Here is a 20260-nt window from a genome sequence, read left to right as displayed (position 1 = left end):
TTTACTTAGTAATGATACTGTACATGAGTGAAGGTGGTATGCAAATATTACAATTATTATAAATCAAACTGATAGAAATTGGATCCTGTCAAGTTGCTACGCAAAATGCAATAATGTTTCATCGCCATCTAATGTATTTCACTAAATTCCCATAGCTGTGGCAGAAATATCATCAAAGCAGCTATTTGGTTACCACTATGGCCCTGACTTCTGAGGAGGCATCAACTTCAGTTCTTGATGTACTTATAGAGCCTACTGCCATTAATCGTTACATAAATAAAGCTTATACTATACAGTCACAGGTCAGGGTCTAGGAGGGCATTTTTTAAGCCACAGAGCAATAACCATTTTGTATATGTTTTATTATTTTATTTATATATTTGTATGTACAGTATGATTGGTTAAAAAATATCACCACCTTGTATGACTTTAACAGATCAATGTGCAATCAACAGTATCAAGACACATGAAGCAACAGAATAATGATGGCCAGGAGGGGCACATCATATAAACTTGGCCCTTTTTGTTAGTGACTGAGTAGCATATGGATAGCCGAGAGGCAAGCAGCACCAGCAGTGCATCTGTCCTGTCCAGGACCAATGAAATTTGTAAAGTTTTATGAGATCTAGCTCCCTTCTATTGAACCTGGCTGTTGAGGGGTGGGAAGAATTGCTATGAGATTCACAGGCTGATGGTTGCAAACTTGCTATGTATGCATGTGTTAATAAGAGTTTGGAATTGGAACACTTTAAATTAAGTTATTCAAATATTAAAGTGGTTTTAAACCTCAGACATGAAATATGAACAAAGTATATCCTTAAACAGTGTGTACTGGTATCAATCCAGAGCACTAAGTGTAATTTATGTCTGCTACTTTATTTCTTACCAATTCTTAGATGCGATGGCTGAATTTGTTTTCTTTTTTAGGCTTTCTTTCCTTTATTTTCACTCAGCCATCTGGCCAGTAAGTCTGTTGTTTTATAACAGAGCAAGCTGTTCTGCAGATTTGGCAGTTAGGGTGTTGAGACAAACCATTACTACTGATAGGAGTACTTACTATGATCATGTTTGATAAATTTATGAAAAACCTTAATTCCAAAAGGAAAAAAAAAAAAACAATTGCTTTAACTTCTTATGAAGTGTTAGGTGGAGTTTGGCTTCAATTTGTTACTGTATCTAAATCTGCTAGTACATCTAACACTCCACTCCCTCTGTCCCAGACTGACAATGCTGCTGTCCAAAGGTGCCCCCTGTGCTTCTTCATCCAGAGTGGGAGCACTATAATACAGGGGGTGTGTTACTGGTCAGATCCCCAGGTGAAAACAGAGAGAAAAAGCCTAAAAAAAATAACACTAATGCAGCCACCACATCTAATGACTGATGTATTTGTGTTTTTGGGTTTAATACTACTTTAAATAGGTGATACCACTCTCGGCTCTGAAGAAATTATTTTTAAACATGCCAAGAGGTGCTTATCTTTGTAAATAGTGAGATACAAGATAGTGAGAGGCCTCAAAGATACTCCGTTGTAGTTATCAAACATGTCAAGGGAAAGAGCTTTCCCTGCTAGTCATATCTTCATTGAAAATAAAAGGGATTTCCCCTCTACCCTTAATTATGTATGATTTTATAGGTTCTCCTGCAGCTGTTTATGGGCTTATTGAAGATGAATCCCTATTACAAGTCAAAGGCCGCATGCTTGCTCACATTTTATGGTTTCTACCTTTCTTAAATTTATATAGATGTTAGCAGGAAAGGCACATAAGTTCATTGTTTGATATTGATCATACACCAGCAGAGTTGATGGGTCAACTACTGCATAGCGTTAAAATTTGATATATATATATATATATATATATATATATATATATATATATATATATATATATATATATATATATGAAAAAAGTCCGGAGGATTGCTGCACTTTATAAAGTTACATCTCAAAAAGTGAAAAAGTGTTCAAAAATATTTCCGTTTTGGGCTTACATGCTTGCGCACTTCCTCAGATCAGAACACATCTAACATTTTGATCAAAAACATTGCAATTTAAAAAAAAAATCCAAAAAAGTCACATATGGAATCAATCTATGGTTAATTGCTCATTAGTACAATTATATTCCTTCATTCGTTAGTCAATTCACACCACTGATACACAAATGGTTAACCATGATGAAACTCAACACCACTGATACACAAATGGTTAACAATGTAGAAACTCATCTCATTATTCACTAACTTCTCTATAAAGTGTCTAGCTAGTGATAATTGTATTAATTTATCTCTGATTGAGTATTTGTGTCTGGCTACATGATCTTTAACTTTTTGGGTTGTTTCTCCAATATATAATAATCCACATGGACATTTTATGGCATAGATCACATATGATGATTGGCAGGTGTAGTGGCCCTTAATTGGAATATTAAAGCCTTTATGTGAGTGTGATATACTTTTTCCCTTTATCATAGAATTACATTGGATGCATGATAGACATGGAAATTATCCCAAATTTTTTGGTCCCAAAAAAGTTATTTTGGGAATAAAGGGGGAAAATTGATCGGATCTTACTAATCGATCTCTCAGAGTCCTACCCTTTCTATATGAAGGTAATGCTAAATTCCAAAATTCTTCTATAGAGGGATAACTTTCCCTCAATTCCAGTGTTTCTTAATTATATTAAAAACCATATGTGAAAACGGATGAAATTGTGTAACAAAAGGTATCCTCTTGGTATGTTTTTCATTTGTTCTAATCTTATTTAAATGTAAACGTTCCTTTCTTATTGATGCTTCTGGATAATTTCTGTTAATTAATTTAGTTTCCATTTCTTTCAATCTTTCTTCACGACATTGCGGATCGCTAACTATTCTCGGAACTCTCATTAGTTGGCTCTTAGGAATAGAGTTAAATACAGATTGAGGATGAAAACTGTCAAAATGTAACAGCTGGTTGCGATCTGTACTTTTGACATAGAGATCGCTTTCAATTTTCATCTGGTTGATTTTAAACATGGTGTCCAGAAAGGGAATTTCAATCCCACTGTACACCATATTGAACTTCAAACCAGGAATAAGATAATTTAGATATTGATCAAACAATAATAGGGTTCCAATTTCGCCACCCCACACTGCAAACACATCATCCACAAACCTAAACCATCCCTGGCAATGTTCCAGGAAGATTTTATTATTACATATAAAGGACATTTCGATCATATTCATGAATGTGTTTGCGTATGGGGGTGTGACATTGGAACCCATCGCTGCCCCTTTAAGCTGTAAGTAGTGAGTTTCCTTGAAGAGAAAATAATTCAAGGACAATTTTTAGTAGGTCCAACAAAAAGTCAATTTGTCGACTATTGTAGCAATCTGATTGCTTCAAAAGTCATTCTCAGGCTTCAATACCCAATTCATTGGGAATAGTAGTATAGAGACTGCATGCATCCCATGTGACTAGGTTGGAATCAGATAACAATTTAATCCTTTTAATCTTATCAAGAAAATCTGTAGTGTCCCGTATAAATGATTTGGTATTTATTAATAATGGAGTTATACATTTATCAAGATATTGTGCCAATGAGGTTGTCACTGATTCCATCCCAGAAACTATGGGACGTCCCAGTGGGTTGATAGAATCCTTGTGTATTTTAGAGAAAATATATATCACAGGAAGAATAGAATGTTCGCATAATAAGAATTTATAAGTTTCATCATCAATGATTTTATCTTTCAATGCTAATGTCAGAACCTTTTTAACCCTGGTTTGCACTTTAAATACCGGACTAGAGTCCAGTTGTCTATATGTACAGACATCTGCTAGTTGTTTGAACACTTCTAGTTCATACTTAGAGGTGTCCATAATCACAATGGCTCCCCCTTGTCAGCTGGTTTGATAGTTATATCACGCCGAGCTGACAAGGAAGTTAATGCCGTAATTTCTTCCTGACTTAAATTGTTCCATCTATGGTCAATCTTACACCCATTATCTATAAATGATTTAATCTCATTATTAACTCTATCAATGAACACCTCGACAGCTGAACAGGATGTGGGAGGTACCTTGGTTCTTTTCGACTTAAAATCTAAATTTCATATAGATAACAGTAAAATGTCTTTATTCAAAATAGCTGTCTGACATGCAAAATATGCTTTAAACCTTAATTGCCTAAAAAAAACAATAAAAGGTCCTGTTTTAAAACAAAGTCATTCATTTTCTTTTTTGGACAGAATCCTAATCCCTTATTCAAAACCCATATCTCAGTCTCAGTTAAAGAAATATTATATACCACGTTGTTGTTCAGCGTCTCTGGCGTTTTTGTCGTCTTGTAGTCACTTCTCTGGCTGTGTCTTTTCTTATGTCTCTTGCCTCCTCTCCTGGTGCGGAATCGGTTGTTGCTGGAAGTAAAAAAGATGTAGTTGGTACATTTGCTGATGACCCAGTAGAGGCAATAGACGAAGAGGAATTTGAAAATTGCTGTATATATATATATATATATATATATATATATATATATATATATATATGTAAAAGTATTGGGACACCTGCCTTTACACGCACATGAACTTTAATGGCATTCCAGTCTTAGTCCAAAGGATTCAATATTGAGTTGGCACACCTTTTACAGCTATAACAACTTCAACTCTTCTGTGAAGGCTGTCCACAAAGTGTAGGAGTGTGTCTATGGGAATGTTTGACCATTCTTCCAGAAGCGCATTTGTGAGGTCAGACACTGATGTGGATGAGAAGGCCTGGCTCGTAGTCTCAGCTCTAATTCATCCCAAAGGTGTTCTATCAGGTTGAGGTCATCCATGTCTCTATTGATTTTGCTTTGTGTACTGGTCCAAATCATTTGGTGGAGGAGGGATTATGGTGTGGGGTTGTTTTTCAGGGGTTGGGCTTGGGCTTCACAGTGAAGTGAACTCTCAAGGCGTCAGCATACTAAGACATTTTGGACAATTTCATGCTCCCAACTTTGTGGGAAGGGTTTGGGGATGACCCCTTCCTGTTCCAACATGACTGTGCACCAGTGCTCAAACAAGGTCCATAAAGACATGGATGAGCGAGTTTGTGGTGGAGGAACTTGCACATAGTCCTGACCTCAACCCGGTAGAACACCTTTAGGGTGAATTAGAGGGGAGACTGTGAGCCAGACCTTCTCATCCACATCAGTGTCTGATCTCACAAATTACGCTTCTGGAAGAGTGGTCAAACATTCCCATAGACACACTCCTAAACCTTGTGGACAGCTTTCCCATAAGAGTTGAAGCTGTTATAGCTGCAAAATGTGGGTCAACTCAATATTGAACCCTACAGACTAAGACTGGGATGCCATTAAAGTTCATGTGAGTGTAAAGGCAGACGTCCCAATACTTTTGGTAATATAGTATATATAGTATATATATATATATATATATATATATATATATATATATATATATATATACACACACACACACACACATATTTATTTATTTATTTTTATTAAATATTAAGTCGGCATTTCAGCACCAGAGCCACATGACACAAAGTTTAAGGCCCAAAGGGAATGTTAAACTATATTTCACACAAATAAAAAATATCAAGTGTGATGCAACTGCTACAACCAGCCAAAAAGGAAGTGGTAGAATTTAAAAATACAACAGCATTACTCCTGCGTACACGTGAATGGGCCCAATAGTGACTGTTCCACCATGCCTATGTGGATGTTCCTTGGTAGCCTTGCTGCCCTCTAGGACTGGGGTTGTCCTTACAGCACTTCAGAAATTAATAAAAGAAAGAGGGCTCACTGGCCTAGTGCATTATCCAACAAATATTTATTAAAAAATAGTAAACAATTAAAATATACTCACAAACAGAGATGATAAAATGCGCTCATCAAGCCACAACATGTGGCTGAACACTGGAAGACCACCTGGAACCACCAGTGTGGGGGGGCCTAGCCTTGGTTCTGTCATGGTTATGCAATAGAGCTTGTCGATCAGCATACCTGTCTCCATGTGTTCATCTCTAGAGACCAGCTGACCCTCCCCTGACTGCTTTTGTAACCTCTCCTCTAAGCATGGCCCCACCCCAGGGCCTATCAGGGAACCCTATATTAACCTGTGCACTGCAAGCCAGCAGTGCTGATCAACCATTGTGTGTTAGCCTCTGTGTGTACTTGCTGTGTTTCCTACATCTGATTCCTGTTACCGACTTTGGCCTGTTCTTAACTATTCCTGTCTGCTCGTGACCCTGACCTTTGGCGTGTTCCCGACCATCCCTGTTTGCCTGTGACTCTGAACCTTGGCGTGTACTCTGTTGTCCTTGTCTGCTTGTGGCCCCGACCTTGGCTTGTCCCTTACTTTCCTTGTTGTTCCAGCCTGCTGCCTCCTTCCTCTTCTCCTGTAGTCTACTGTGAGCTTGAGCTGTGAGACCCTGGGGGCCGCGACCTGGAGCCAGACTGCAGCGCAGTCCATCCTTACCATTAAAGGCTCTGGTGAACACCTGCTGGCTCTTAGACTCCACGCCCTGGGGAATGTATGCTCTAGGTCCCAGTGGGATCTGTGTCAGTGATCCAGTAGACCTGCTTCCTGGACCCCCCAGGGTTCAGTCCGCAGCAGTCAGCCGTAGGGTCCACTACCTTGTGGTGCACTCCTGATCCCAACGGTGTGCATCTGTCACCCAGCCTCTAGGTGACCTGACAGGTTCATGCTGGCTGACGTGTTTAGAAGAAAAGTCCTTCTTCTTCTGTTGGCTCTGAAGAAGGACTTTTCTTCAAAATTCGTCAGCCAGCATGAACCAAGGCTAGGGGTCCCTTCACATTGGAAATTAAAAATACCCCTGATATAATACCCCAATACCATACAAACTCTAATGTAGGCTAAAAAGTTAAAAAGGAGATCACACATACTGTAAACCACATATGCACATATATATATATATACACATATATATATATATACACATATATATATATATATATATATATATATATATATATATATATATATATATATATATATATATATATATACATATATATATATACATATACATATATATATATATAAATACATATATATATATATATATATATATATATATATATATATATATATATATATATATATATATATATATATACATATATATATATATATATATATATATATATATATATATATATATATATATATATATATATATATATATATATAAATAAATAAAATCTAATGATTCATTATTATACAAAAGAGATCACAAAGCTGGATAGAATCAACCCCTAATGCATCATTAAAGCCAAAAACTCATCAAATGAAGTTTAATAAATCTGCACCCTAACACAACTGTATTATGTCCATGTTATTTCATGGGAACCGATTCATCAGGGCTCAGAGCATAATGTGGATCTTCAATCTGTCAGTATAAAGGTAAAAAAAAATATTATAAAGATTTAATGTACATACAAAAGTATACAGTGCCTTCAAAAAGTATTCATACTCCTTGAAATTTTACACATTTTGTCATGTTACAACCAAAAACTTAAATGTATTTTATTGGGATTTTATGTGATAGACCAACACAAAGCGGCACATAATTTTTTTTTTTTTTTTTAAAGTTTTTATTGAGTTTTTGAACAAAGGTAACAGAAATAAAAAGAAGTTGAAATGAGCACATTATAATACATGTGTGCGGGCGCAGCCGCCATTAAAGTGAAATGAGAGAGAGTTATTGTACATAAAAAGTGGTGGAATGGTACACAAAAAGGTTTTACACCCTGTTATACATTATAGCACGGAGTCAATATCTACTATTCCGTTTTATGGTAGTAATCCTATACAGTGCTTTAGATAATGGGTATTGTAGAGTAACTGAGAAGGACAACCACCGGTTCGTGTGTTATTGACTCTTAGATCTGGCTGTAGGTTTAATCCTAATGGTGTCAGAGTCGAGCGGGTGAGTGTAAAGGGAACTGTCTGGGGATAGGCAGGTGAGGGGGAGAGGATGCACGTCAGGTCATTGGTGGGGGGGTTCGCTGTGTGTTTCAGCGTGTGAGTGGGTAAGTATGGTATGTGCCTGTGAAAAAGAGGGGGGGGGGGGATTGGAGAGTGTTGAGGGTGGTGGAGATATGAAGTCTCTTTGTTCCTGCCACAGCTCATGTATTTCATTCAGTTCATGTTTTTTTTATAGTCATCAGTGTGACAAAGTGTAACCAACACGCCCATGTTTTGGTGAACTTAACGGGTGTATCCTTGGCTTGATGTATGAAGTCTTCCATGACCATTGTTTTTTGTATACGGTTAAACCAATCCGCTATGGTTGGCAGATCGGTGGAATGCCATTTGAGAGGGACACACATTTTAGCTGCGTTTACCAAATGCATGGCTAGAGAGCGAAAGTAGGCATGTAATGGTGTCGTTGAGTGATGAAGCAAGAATTGTGCAGGCGTGAATTTTAGGGAGTATGTGGTTATTTGGTTGATCAGTTTGTGGACTTCTTTCCAGAAAGGTTGGAGTTTGGTACAGGTCCACCAAATATGTAAGAGCGAGCCTGTCTCTGTTTTGCATCTCCAACAGGTCTGGGAGATTGCTGGATTGATTTGATGTAATATAAGAGGTGTCCTGTACCATCTAGAAAGTATTTTGAAAGCATTTTCCTGTATTTGCACATTCATCGAACCTTTATGGATCAGAGTGTAAATGTTTTCCCACTCTAGGTCAGTGAAGTCTATGGAGAGATCTTGTTCCCATTTTGGTTGGCCCAGTGCCTTGTGGGCGTATGGACAGTAAATAATAGAGTGTAAGTTTGTGATATCAGGTGGCTTTGGGGTTCCTCACTTAAACATAAGTTTTCAAATGTGGTAGTGTGTCTAGACCAATCAGGTCTGGGTTTAGGTTTGTTGAAAAATGCTTTTTGGTAGGTAGAGAAGAATGCCTGCGGGAGTTTAATTGAGATTGTTTGTAGGATATATAGGATTCTGGGTAGGATATTCATTTTAATGATCGCGGCTCTGCCGAACCAGGAAAAAAGCCCAGTGGACCATTTCTTTAAGTCTATTAGTATTTTTTGTAGCAGTGGGGCATGGTTTAGGGAATACAGGTCATTTAGGGAGGTTGGTAATTGAATGCCAAGATATGTAATTGCGTGGCTGTTCCATGTGAACGGGAAATTATTTTGGCATTGTTGACAGGTTTCAGCGGTAAGCGAAACGTTAAGGGCTGTCGATTTTGAAAAATTTATTTGAAAGTTAGTTAGGGTTTTAAAGGTTTGAAAATCTTTAAGTAGGTTTGGGATTGTCATAAGCGGTTCCGTGAGAAAGAGGAGAATGTCGTCCACAAAAGCTGCTAGTTTATATGTGCGGTGTTTTATATCTATGCCCTTAATATCCGGATTGGCCGTGATGCGTCGTAGTAATGGTTCAAGGGAGAGGATAAAAAATTTACGGGGAGAGCGGGCAGCCCTGGCGGGTTCCGTTCGACTCGGAGAAGGCATCCAACAGGTGACCGTTTACTTGGACTCTTGCAGTGGGACTAGAGTAGAGTGCTAATATGAAGTTTAACATTGTTGAGGGGAGGCCTATAGCCCTTAGGGTTTCTGACATGTAGTCCCATGCCACCCTGTCGAACGCCTTCTCCGCGACGAGCGAAAGCATAAATCCCTTAGTATGCATAGACGTGAGCCAGTGGTGGACATTGATGGCCTTAAGAGTGTTATCTCTCGCTTCTCTCCCCGGGACAAAGCCAACTTGATCAAGGTCGATAAGTTGGGGTATTAAAGGGAGGAGTCGGTTCGCTAAAGTTTTTACATACCATTTAAGGTCAAGGTTGAGTAACGAGATGGGCCTGTAATTGTTAACTAAGGAAGGGTCTTTGTCTGGTTTCGGAATTACTGCTATGTGGGCAGTTAGAAGGTCTCGCGGGGGGGTCCATGGGAGTTGCAAAGGAGTTAAAGGCTGCTATAAAAGAAGGGGTGAGTATTCCTGCGTATGTTTTATAGTACCTGACGGTCAAACCATTGGGACCGGGCCTTTTGCCCGTTTTCATCTGTTTAAGTGCCAAGTCAACCTCTTCTCTTTTTAAGGGGGAATCTAGGTCCTGAGCAATTGATTCTGATATTGGGGTTGGGCCGTATTGTTCCAAAAAGTCAATGATCATTTGTTTCCTTGTGGTTCCATCTATGGATGGATCTGATGGGGGGAGGTTATATAATTTATAATACTTGACAAACTGTTTAGCTATGTCTGGGGTCGTGTTTATTTTGTGTCCCGACGGGTCAGTAATGGAATGTATCCTCGTGTTGGATTTTTTCGCTTGTAAGGCTCTTGCTAGCATTTTACTAGCTTTATTGCCATGTTCGTACAATGTTTTCTTAGAAAGGATATAGTTGCGTTGTATTTGTTTATCTAATAGGTCCAACAGATCTTTTCTGGCTTGTATCAGATCATTCATAGTGGTTAGAGTTTGAGTGTGTTTGTGTGCACCTTCAAGTCTGTGGATCCGTTCGATAAGTTCTGAATATTGTCTCTGCCGTTCTCGGTTTCGTTTGGCAGCCGCCGCAAGTAGAGTGCCTCTAATCACGCATTTATGGGCTTCCCAATTAGTGAGCAGGGATGTATCATTAGGTTTATTTTCGAGAAAGAAGTGTTGGAGACGGGTTTCAACTTCTGCAGCAATAGAGGGATCCGTCAGTAAGGATGGGTCTAACCTCCACGTTTGTGGACGAGGTGATGTGTCAGGGAACTTTAGTGTCAGGGAAATGGGGTGGTGGTCCGAGATGAACATGGGGTCAATGGAAGTTTGATGGAGCATGGATAGATCTTTTTGCATCAAGAATAGATAGTCTATCCTTGAGTATAGGTCGTGAGGTGCTGAGTAGAAGGTATAATCTTTGCCATTGGGATTCAGGGTGCGCCATGTGTCATGGAGTAGTACATGTTTGAGTTGGGATTTAATTGTCTTTAGGGCTGCATATGGGAGTGATGAGGAGCCGGTAGATGTGTCTTGGATAGGATTGAGCGGGGCGTTAAAATCTCCCCCTAGTATGAGGGTACCTTCTTGGAAGGTTGTTAATGTATCAGTGATGGTTCGGAAGAATGGTACTTGACGGACGTTTGGGGCATATATGTTTGCTAAGGTGATTTTTCTACCTAGAAGCGAGTCTTTCAGAAAGAGGTATCTGCCCTCCACATCTATAAGCGAGTCAGTAAGTTGAAAGGGGCAGCATTTTGCGATAAGTATCGAGACTCCTTTCAATTTGTTCAATGGGTTGGTTGCATGATACACCGCTGGATATCGGAAATTGTGTAGTTTTGGCGTGGCGTTGGAGCTGAAATGCATTTCCTGTATGAATATGATGTCAGCCTTGCTTCGGTGTATGGTTAGGAGGAGTTGGGAGCGCTTTTCTGGCGTGTTAAGGCCCCTCGCATTGAGCAAAACGATTTTTTCCAAGGAGATGGTTGTAGTAGGGGATGCTGTGGTCATTTTGAAAGTATGTTAACGTATCTGTCAAGATTGCAGGAGCTGTGGCAGGGGGTGTGGTAAGGTGAGTATGAGGGTCTGAATTGGTTAGTGAGGTGTATTAGGTAATGTGTGGGAGGTAGAGGGAAAGGTTCCGGCGATAAGTGGGATCCCTATCACCTGACTCGGTGAGTGGGGCCACGATATTAGATTTGCCGGTAGAGGTCAGTGGTGTTTATATTACTTGAGTGGTTAAGGTCCCTGTGAGTTGTGTGTATCCACTGTGTGGGGGTTGGTTTGTCAATTGGGAGGAATGGACAGATGTAGAAATATTGAACAGTGAGGGCCATCCCACCGACAGCCTTAGTTCGGGTCGGTGGGGGTTGGTTTGTCAATTGGGAGGAATGGACAGATGTAGAAATATTGAACAGTGAGGGCCATCCCACCGACAGCCTTAGTTCGTAGTGATGGGAGCAGATAGGGGATTTATTTGTAGCAGGTAGAAGTGGATGTTCAAGGGAGTGAAGCAATGCTTATGGTAAGTTGTATGTCAAGCTCTGGCTAAAAGGCTTAGTAGGGTGTTGTCTTCAGTAGTTGTTATGGGTGAGACCCTTTGGGGGTGAGCAGCTGTCTGGTTTGGGGGTATATAATGAAACTACCTGGATGTCTAACAGGAAAAATACAAAGAGGGAAAACAATAACTAGCTTTCGTCTGAGCTAACAACCTAGGTAGCCTAGTAGCAGGCCCATTAAGAAAGTGTGCTCTTTGGAGAGCAAACATTGCAGTGGTTTAATTTCAACAATTGTCAACAGGATAGTAACTACTCGTAAACGGAGCAAAAAATCACACATAACACAACGTGAATAGGAGAAGGGTGGAGGTGTGAGGGTCTAAGCTAGACCAGAGTTACCTTGGTAGGAGTATGTCAGACCCCCGAGCATGGGTATGTGTGCCTGTTTGGCTGATTCATGTAGCGCATGAAATATTTTGCTTTGGTAACAACGGTGATGTAATCTGGTTCATCCCACATTGGGAGGCGTGTATTTGCATTTTACTGGTCTGTGAAGTACTGAGGTGAGTGATGCGATTCTATGCCTAAAGGTAGTGACAATACAACCCTGGCGCCAGTAGAGGGCGATGTGAGGCTAAATTACCTTGAATTTGTTAGGTTTTAATATACTAACATTAGCGAGGGGGGGTTAAGCTGGGGATGAGGTGTTATAGGGTTAAAGCCCTCTTAACTGTTGTCAGTGTGTGTCGTATAACAGTAAGACCTTTCCAGTACGGAACATAAGGAACATAACATATTACCCATAAAGTGTTTCTCAGCAAGAGGAAGTTCTGTATTGTTTCCGAGGAATCAAGCAATGTGGATACAGGTTGATGAGCGTGCATCTGTAGCCGAGGTTTGTAGTTTGGGAGAGGGATAGAATGTCTCATGTGGGTTTTCTGCAGACCACTGCTTGGCAATATCCTCTCCTTGGCGTCCATGGCATCTTCGGGCATTCACTCATCCAAGTCTTACACAATCTGAGATTTATAATGTGGTCAGCTGTTTGTAACTCCAGGGGTGATCGCCTAAGGCACTGGGTTTGGAGGGATGGATTACATTAGTCAATGAGCAGTCTTGTATGACCCCTAAGTAGAGACGGTCCAAAGCAGCGTGGTGAGACTCCTGTGGGCTCGGGTGATAAGTGGGGTGAGTGTTACATCATTGGAGCATCCACGGGTGTGAAGGAGTATGGCTCAGGGGTCTGTTTTCACACACGGAGGGGAGATATGGAAAGAGAAAGCAAAAGTTGTCGGTGTGTTCATCCTGTTCGGACATCTTGGGCTTTAACAGTGAGGATTAGCGATCTCGGCGTGCCCGACGAGGTAAGGGCGCTGTCATGGGACTCAGAGGTGGGTGTCGGAGCCTTGAGGAAGAACTGGGTCTGGCAGTTGACGGCGATAGTCGTCTCCGGAAACTCGTGTTGTGGGCTTCCATCGGTTCTTCCTCTGGTGAACGGTGGGTAGGAGTAGATGTTTCGAACTCCGCATAGCAGTTTGGGACTGCTACGTATGGTATATCTAGGGTACGGCAGAAGGCATCTAGTTCCTCTGGAACTCTCAGTAACGCTGAACGGCCCTGGTGAGAAGCTGGGAGGCCGAAGGGAAATTTCCATCTATAGCGAATCCCTCTGGTCTGCAGGACTTCCAGCAGAGGACGTAAATCTTTGCAGTGTCTCAGCGTAATTGCTGAGAGATCTTGGTAAATGTAGATAGAGTAACCCTCATATTCTAATTGTATCTTATCGCAGGCTTTCTTGAGGATTTCTTCTTTGGTAGCGAAGTCATTGACATGGCATATAATGTCCCTCGGGGGTTCAGTGTCTCTGCCTCGGAGACGAAGCGCTCTGTGGATTCGTTCCATTGCAATTGGGGTATGTCGGGGCCGATCCAGGAGGCGGTTAAAGAGATCCGTGACAGCCGAGAGAATCTGGTCCTGTTCCACGGATTCGGGGAGGCCTCTCACCCGTAAATTGTGCCTGGGACCCCTGTTGTCGAGATCTTCAACATGACGCTGAAGATCTCGAAGTTGCATGGTATGTGAGTCTACCTTGTGGTGGATTTTCTTTACCGCTGTCTGTTGTTGTGCCATGGTATTCTCTACATGCTGCAGTCTCCCTGCAATGGCCTGTAGCTCATGGCGCGGGTCCGAAATGGCCGAGAACAGGGTATCTTTTATGTCAGCTGCTACAGCCTGGAGGTCATGTAGACTCGGTTGACGGTGAGATGCCAGTCTGTTCTCCATAGGTGTGGGGCGTTGTTCGGTTGGGTTGTGGTCTTGAGTAGGAGATGAGGCGGGAAGAGGAGCCACCATATTAGCCCGCTGGGTTCTGAATATCTCCGGTATTGTTTGGCTTGTTGTGGCCGGTGGTTTCTCTCGGGGATCGGGATCTAGACTGCGAGCTTCCGTGGGAAGAAGTCCCCATAGTGGGTAGCAAAGTGTTATCGGTAATCCCCGTAGGAAGCGGATTATAGGCTGCGGTGAGAAGGAGCCCGAGGATTAGGCAGCCATCTTCTCTCAAGGCAAACCACGCCCCCGACACATAGTTGTGAAGTGGTAGGAAAATAATAAATGGTTTTCTAAATTTTTTACAAATAAATATCTGAAAAGTGTAGCGTGCATTTGTATTCAGCCCCCTCTACTCTGATACCTCTAACTAAAATCTAGTGGAATCAATTACCTTCAGAAGTCACCTAATTAGGAAATAAAGTCCACCTGTGTGTAATTTAATCTCAGTATAAATACAGCTGTTCTGTGCAGCCCTCAGAGGTTTGTTAGAGAACCTTAGTGAACAAACAGCATCATGAAGGCTAAGGAACACACCAGACAGGTCAGGGATAAAGTTGTGGAGAAGTTTAAAGCAGGGTTAGGTTATAAAAAAATATCCCAAGTTTTGAACATTTCACGGAGCACTGTTCAATCCATCATCTGAAAATGCAAAGAGTATGGCACAACTGCAAACCTACCATGACATGGCCGTCCACCTAAACTGACAGGCTGGGCAAGAAGAGCATTAATCAGAGAAGAAGTCAAGAGGCCCATGGTGACTATGAGGGAGCTGCAGAAATCCACAGCTCAGGTGGGTGAATCTGTCTTCAGGACAACTATTAGTCGTGCACTCCACAAATCTGACCTTTATGGAAGAGTGGTAAGAAGAAAGCCATTGTTGAAAGAAAGCCATAAGAATTCCTGTTTGCAGTTTGCGAGAAGCCATGTGGGGGACACAGCAAACATGTGGAAGAAGGTGCTCTTGTCAGATGAGATCAAAATTTTACTTTTTGGCCTAAAAGCAAAACACTATGTGTGGCTGAAAACTCACACTGCACATCACCCTGAACACACCATCCCCACCGTGAAACATGGTGGTGGCAGCATCATGTTGTGGGGATGCTTTTCTTCAGCAGGGACATGGAAGCTGATCAGAGTTTGTTGGAAGATGGGTGTAGCCAAATGCAGGGCAATCTTAGAAGAAAACCTGTTTGAGTCTGCAAAAGACTTGAGACTGGGGCAGAGGTTGACCTTCCAGTAGGACAACAACCCTAAACATACAGCCAGAGCTGCAATAAAATGGTTTAGATCAAAGCATATTCATGTGTTGAAATGGTCCAGTCAAAGTTCAAACTTAAATCCAATTGAGAATCTGTGGCAAGACTTGAAAATTGCTGCTCACAGACACTCTCCATCCAATCTGACAGAGCTTTAGCTATTTTGCAAAGAAGAATGGGCAAAATTGTCACTCTCTAGATGTGCAAAGCTGGTAGAGAAATACCCAAAAAGACTTGCAGCTGTAATTGCAGCGTAAGGTGGTTCTACAAAGTATTGACTCAGGGGGGCTGAATACAAAAACCGCCACACTTTTCACATATTTACTTGTAAAAAAATTTGAAAACAATTTATTATTTTCCTTCCACTTCACAATTATGTTCCACTTTGTGTTGGTCTATCACATGAAATCCCAATAAAATACATTTACGTTTTTGGTTGTAACATGACAAAATGTGGAAATATTTAAGGGGTTTGAATACTTTTTCAAGGCACTGTATATGTGTACATTCCAGAATGCTTAGTATCAAAATCAACAGCCTTACATAGTAATTTCAGATTGTGTCAACACATAGGGGAACAATAAAAACAAAAACAAAAAGTCAAATCACACATCTTCAGTTACACAATACTTGCTTTTACATAGAAAAGCCCAAACAAATATTGTCACACAAAATAGTGTATTGTGTGACTACACATTATCACTTTATCTGTCTAAAGTGATAACCCGTAAAGGCTTTTAAGGCGTTGCCTATGGAGAATATTGTGTACCATAGATTCTTTGTGATTTCACAGGTGTTTGCAATTTTATGGCTTGACATGTTTGGTATCTATTTATTTACATAACTCCATCTTTAATAGTTTACCAACAAATAGGTATTATATTGTGTTTGTTTGCACTAAAATTCATTTTAGTGTATTTTTTCCCAAAAATCTGTCATTGATAAATAGCTGCACAAATATCGTGTCACAAAAAATTGCAACTACCACCATTTAATTGTCTAGGGCCACTGCTTTCAGAAAATATATACTTTTTGGGGTGAGTGGGTTTACAGTACTTTTTCTTTTTAATTAGACTGGAGATATTATTTAAAAGAGAAATTGTATTTTCTAGCTTCCCCATCCTACTTATATGCAACATATTTTTTGCAGTATTGCAGGTACACTTTGAAAATGACTTCTACAACTGGCATCTGGAAATGTTCACCGGCCGCTAATGTTTTATAATATGGTGTATACAGTATGTACCTGTTTTTCCCCTGCTTCTCTTTCTTCGCCTTGAAAAAATGCATGATGCAACCACAATGCTGAAAATTACCACAGGCAGTGAAATAGCGATTATTGAACTTTTGTTTGTATATCCATATGTTTTTGCTGAAATACAGAAGGAGTGAGAAGTCATTTTGAAAACATAAAATTTCCAGTAATTTTCCTGTAGTGCAAATGAAAACACCAAATCAAATTGCTGTTTTCTGTAACTAGAGATGAACAAATATGAAAACATCTGCTGTGTTTCAGAAATCTGATTCTAGGAACTGGATCTGGCAATGGAAATTTTATAAAACATGAAAAAACACCACATGGGCTTGCATTCCTATAGCTTGAAGGCCAGAAAGAATAATAACCCACTGCAAAACATTCATACTAGCCCATGTGTCCAAAGCATCAAGTTGGTACCTCAAGAGCTCATAAAGAAGTATAAGCTCCCCTGCATAAAATGCCAGCCTATGTTTACCATTGGAGTGTTTTTCCTTCACTCCATGGAGTTGTGAGAATACTTTGTGTAGGTGGTTTATGTGCGCCTTTTCTTCTTACAATTGTTTAATTAGATCAATGGACCAAATTACTAATGTGGCATTGGAAAAATATAGTCCTAAAGTCCACAAGTTGCACTTAACAAACAGAAAATTGCATGCCCATTCACCACTTCTGCTGCCTATCGTAACTGTTCAAATAAACCTGAACTCAAAAAGTAATGATTTGTTATGTTATAAATAGAGATGAGGTTTGAGGTTAGAGATTCATGATCCAAATAATACTATGTACTATAATACTATGTGCAGATTTGTCCAGGAGAACTTTAACTATGACCGGGAGGCTTAGAAGGGTCAAGAAGGGAACTTTTGGTTAAGTCAGAAACCTCACTATGTGGAGGTGGGAGGAATGGGGCAGCCATAGTATCAGTGAATTGAAAGCTATTGTAGGGAAAGCACAGGAAAAGCTAACAAACTGCACATGAAGACATTAGGGTCACTGTACTTTATTTAGGTTTGCTAGCTTTTTGGCCAATTAACAGCGTTGATGCCTTTTTTGTACTTATTATTGTGAGATTATTTGTCTTAAATTTTTTTGTGGTTGATTTGAGGTCAGTGATAACTGGGTGATGTTTAATCCTTAATTTTTTTTTTTTGCTGCATGACTTTCCTTATGTTGGCTTTTGTCTTATATTTGTGGTATTTTGTGGGGTTATTTTCTTATTGTTTTGTTTATAGGGCCTTTCCGCTGCATCACTTGAAAGAACAAAAACTGCAAGAGTTTACACATAAATCATCTCACATCACATTGCTTACATTCACTGCAGCTCTCTATCCTCCTAGATAAAATATGTGGGAAATCACCTGCCTGAACTCTTTTTCTCTAGTACAATTCAGCCAATTTTCCCTCATTAGAAATATCTTGTTGCTGGTCAATTATGCTATCAGCAGTTTTTTAATTCTTTATGAGAGCCTGATAGAACTTGCCAGAGACAGAAGAGTTTTGCATCAGTAAGAATAGGGACAGCCACGGAGATCTACTTGGGACAAGCCAAGCCAGACATCATTTCTTAGATCTCTTTTTCTCACCTTTAGCTGTAAAATGTATTGTACACGAAAAATTAACTGTAGGTGACGAGTTCTAGCAATTTAGGTGGGAAAAATAAGAACTTATTCTGCAAACCAGCATGCATGCTACTGGACAATGTTTTTCAGACAAGATTGACATAATGTGCCACACTTACTACTAGCTTACCATTACTTTCTCATCAGGATTCTAATAAACTAAAATGATTTCAACATGTTAGATCAATGTTTTGGTGACCAGTGCAGAAATGCTGCAGTCATTGTATGCTCAGATCAAATTGGGTTTATGCCAGGGGGATCCACCTAGATTGACTTGTATAGGCTTTTACTAATGTGCATGCCACACATGATGCTATGAGATCCAGGGTTGCTTTAGCACTGGATAACCATAAAGCTTTTGACGTGTTTGAATGATCCTATCTTCAGGAGGTACTTGTGAAATTTGGCTTGGGAGATCATTTCCTCTGGTGGGTTAAATTGCTTTATCACAGACCACGGGCTAGAATATAGGTGAACAATTATACTGTATTTCGGACCCATTTACCATATCATGGAGCACCAGAAAGAGGCGATAGGGAGTAACCCTGTTATTTGTCCTAGAGAGAGAACCACTGGTAGAACTAATAGGATCCAACTCCACTATAGCAGGGCTGGTTGTTACTGGGAAGGAAGAAAATGTGTCTCTTTATGCAGACGATATGCTTATTTATTTAGCAAATGCCTGTTCCTCTCCATTGAGTGTCATCCAGAGATTTGGACAATTCTTGGGTTTTCAGGTAAATTGGAAAAAAGCAATCATTGGCAAGCATACCTATTTTATGACTCTCATTGACAACTTATCCCGTCCCCATCAACTCTCTTCTACCTTTAAATCTCTACTTTGTCCTCCACTGCCTCCGCCCACTAAAACTAACTCACCCAGGAGATTGACAATCACTTCAAAAATAAGATTGAGCCAATTCGTGAGGAGATCTCCGCTGTACAGATACCTTCCCTACTTAAACACTCCATGTCCATAGGTACAATCAATACTTCTTTCATTTAACCCAGCCACTATAGACGAAGTTGCTAAACTCTTTTCTAACATCCACATACCCACCTGCCCTATTCACCATGTTCCCTCGCAAATGTTATGGTCACCCTCTGGTTCTATCGTTCACTCTTTAACTCACATCTTCAAACTCTGTAAAACATGCACTAGTCAACCCATACTTAAAAAGTCCTCATTGGACCTCACCAATCTTATCAATCTACGCACTTGAATGTCGAGTCTACAACCAAGCGACCACCTCACTGAGAATAACCTTTCTTAAGCCCCTTCAGTCTGGATTTCACGGTCAACACTCCACAGAAACTGCTCTCCTAAAACTCAATCTGCTAACGAATAAAACCAATAGACACTATTCTGTACTCCTACTCCTGGACCTCTCTGCTGCCTTTGACACAGTGTGCCACCCCCTTCTCCTCAAAAAAAATACACGCCTTTGGTCTCCATGACTGTACTCTTCGCTGGTTCTCATCCTACTTATTCAACCACACCTTTACTTACAATTCTACTTCTTCCACTTCCTTTCTCTATCTGGGTCCCCCAAGGTTCTGTTCTTGGATCTCTCCTATTCTCAATCCACACCTCCATCATTTGATAGCCTTCCCTGGCTTCCAATACCATTTTTACGCTGACAACACACAAATTTATCAATCTACCCCTCAGCAGTATCCTCACGCATCACTAATTTACTGACAAACATATCAGCCTGGATGTCACACCACTTCCTCAAACTCAAGCTATCAAAAACCAAGGTCATAATATTTTCTCCCCCACGTGCCTCTTTCCCTCAATTCTCTGTCAAGATTGATGGTACAACTATCAACCCGTCCCCGCATACCAAGA

At 40.3% G+C, this 20260-nt stretch overlaps 1 protein-coding gene across 2 annotated transcripts in view; it reads right to left on the bottom strand.

The window, feature by feature from the left end:
- Window positions 1-347: 347 nt before the first annotated feature.
- The window catches only part of LOC141132027 (CD276 antigen homolog), an 84652-nt gene continuing 64739 nt past the window's right edge, over window positions 348-20260 (bottom strand). For both annotated transcript variants that reach the window (XM_073619977.1, XM_073619978.1), the window contains 2 exons: window positions 16778-16903; window positions 348-4394 (listed from right to left, as the gene is read on the bottom strand). In XM_073619977.1, the coding sequence (XP_073476078.1) occupies window positions 4297-4394; window positions 16778-16903 (224 nt within the window). In that variant the 3' untranslated portion in view covers window positions 348-4296. The remainder of the gene's footprint in view (window positions 4395-16777; window positions 16904-20260) is intronic.

This window comes from Aquarana catesbeiana, linkage group LG03, assembly GCF_042186555.1.
Source record: "Aquarana catesbeiana isolate 2022-GZ linkage group LG03, ASM4218655v1, whole genome shotgun sequence".
Taxonomy (NCBI): Eukaryota; Metazoa; Chordata; class Amphibia; order Anura; family Ranidae; genus Aquarana; species Aquarana catesbeiana.
Note: the sequence above shows the minus strand (reverse complement) of the source record. Positions and strands in the feature narration are given on the sequence as shown.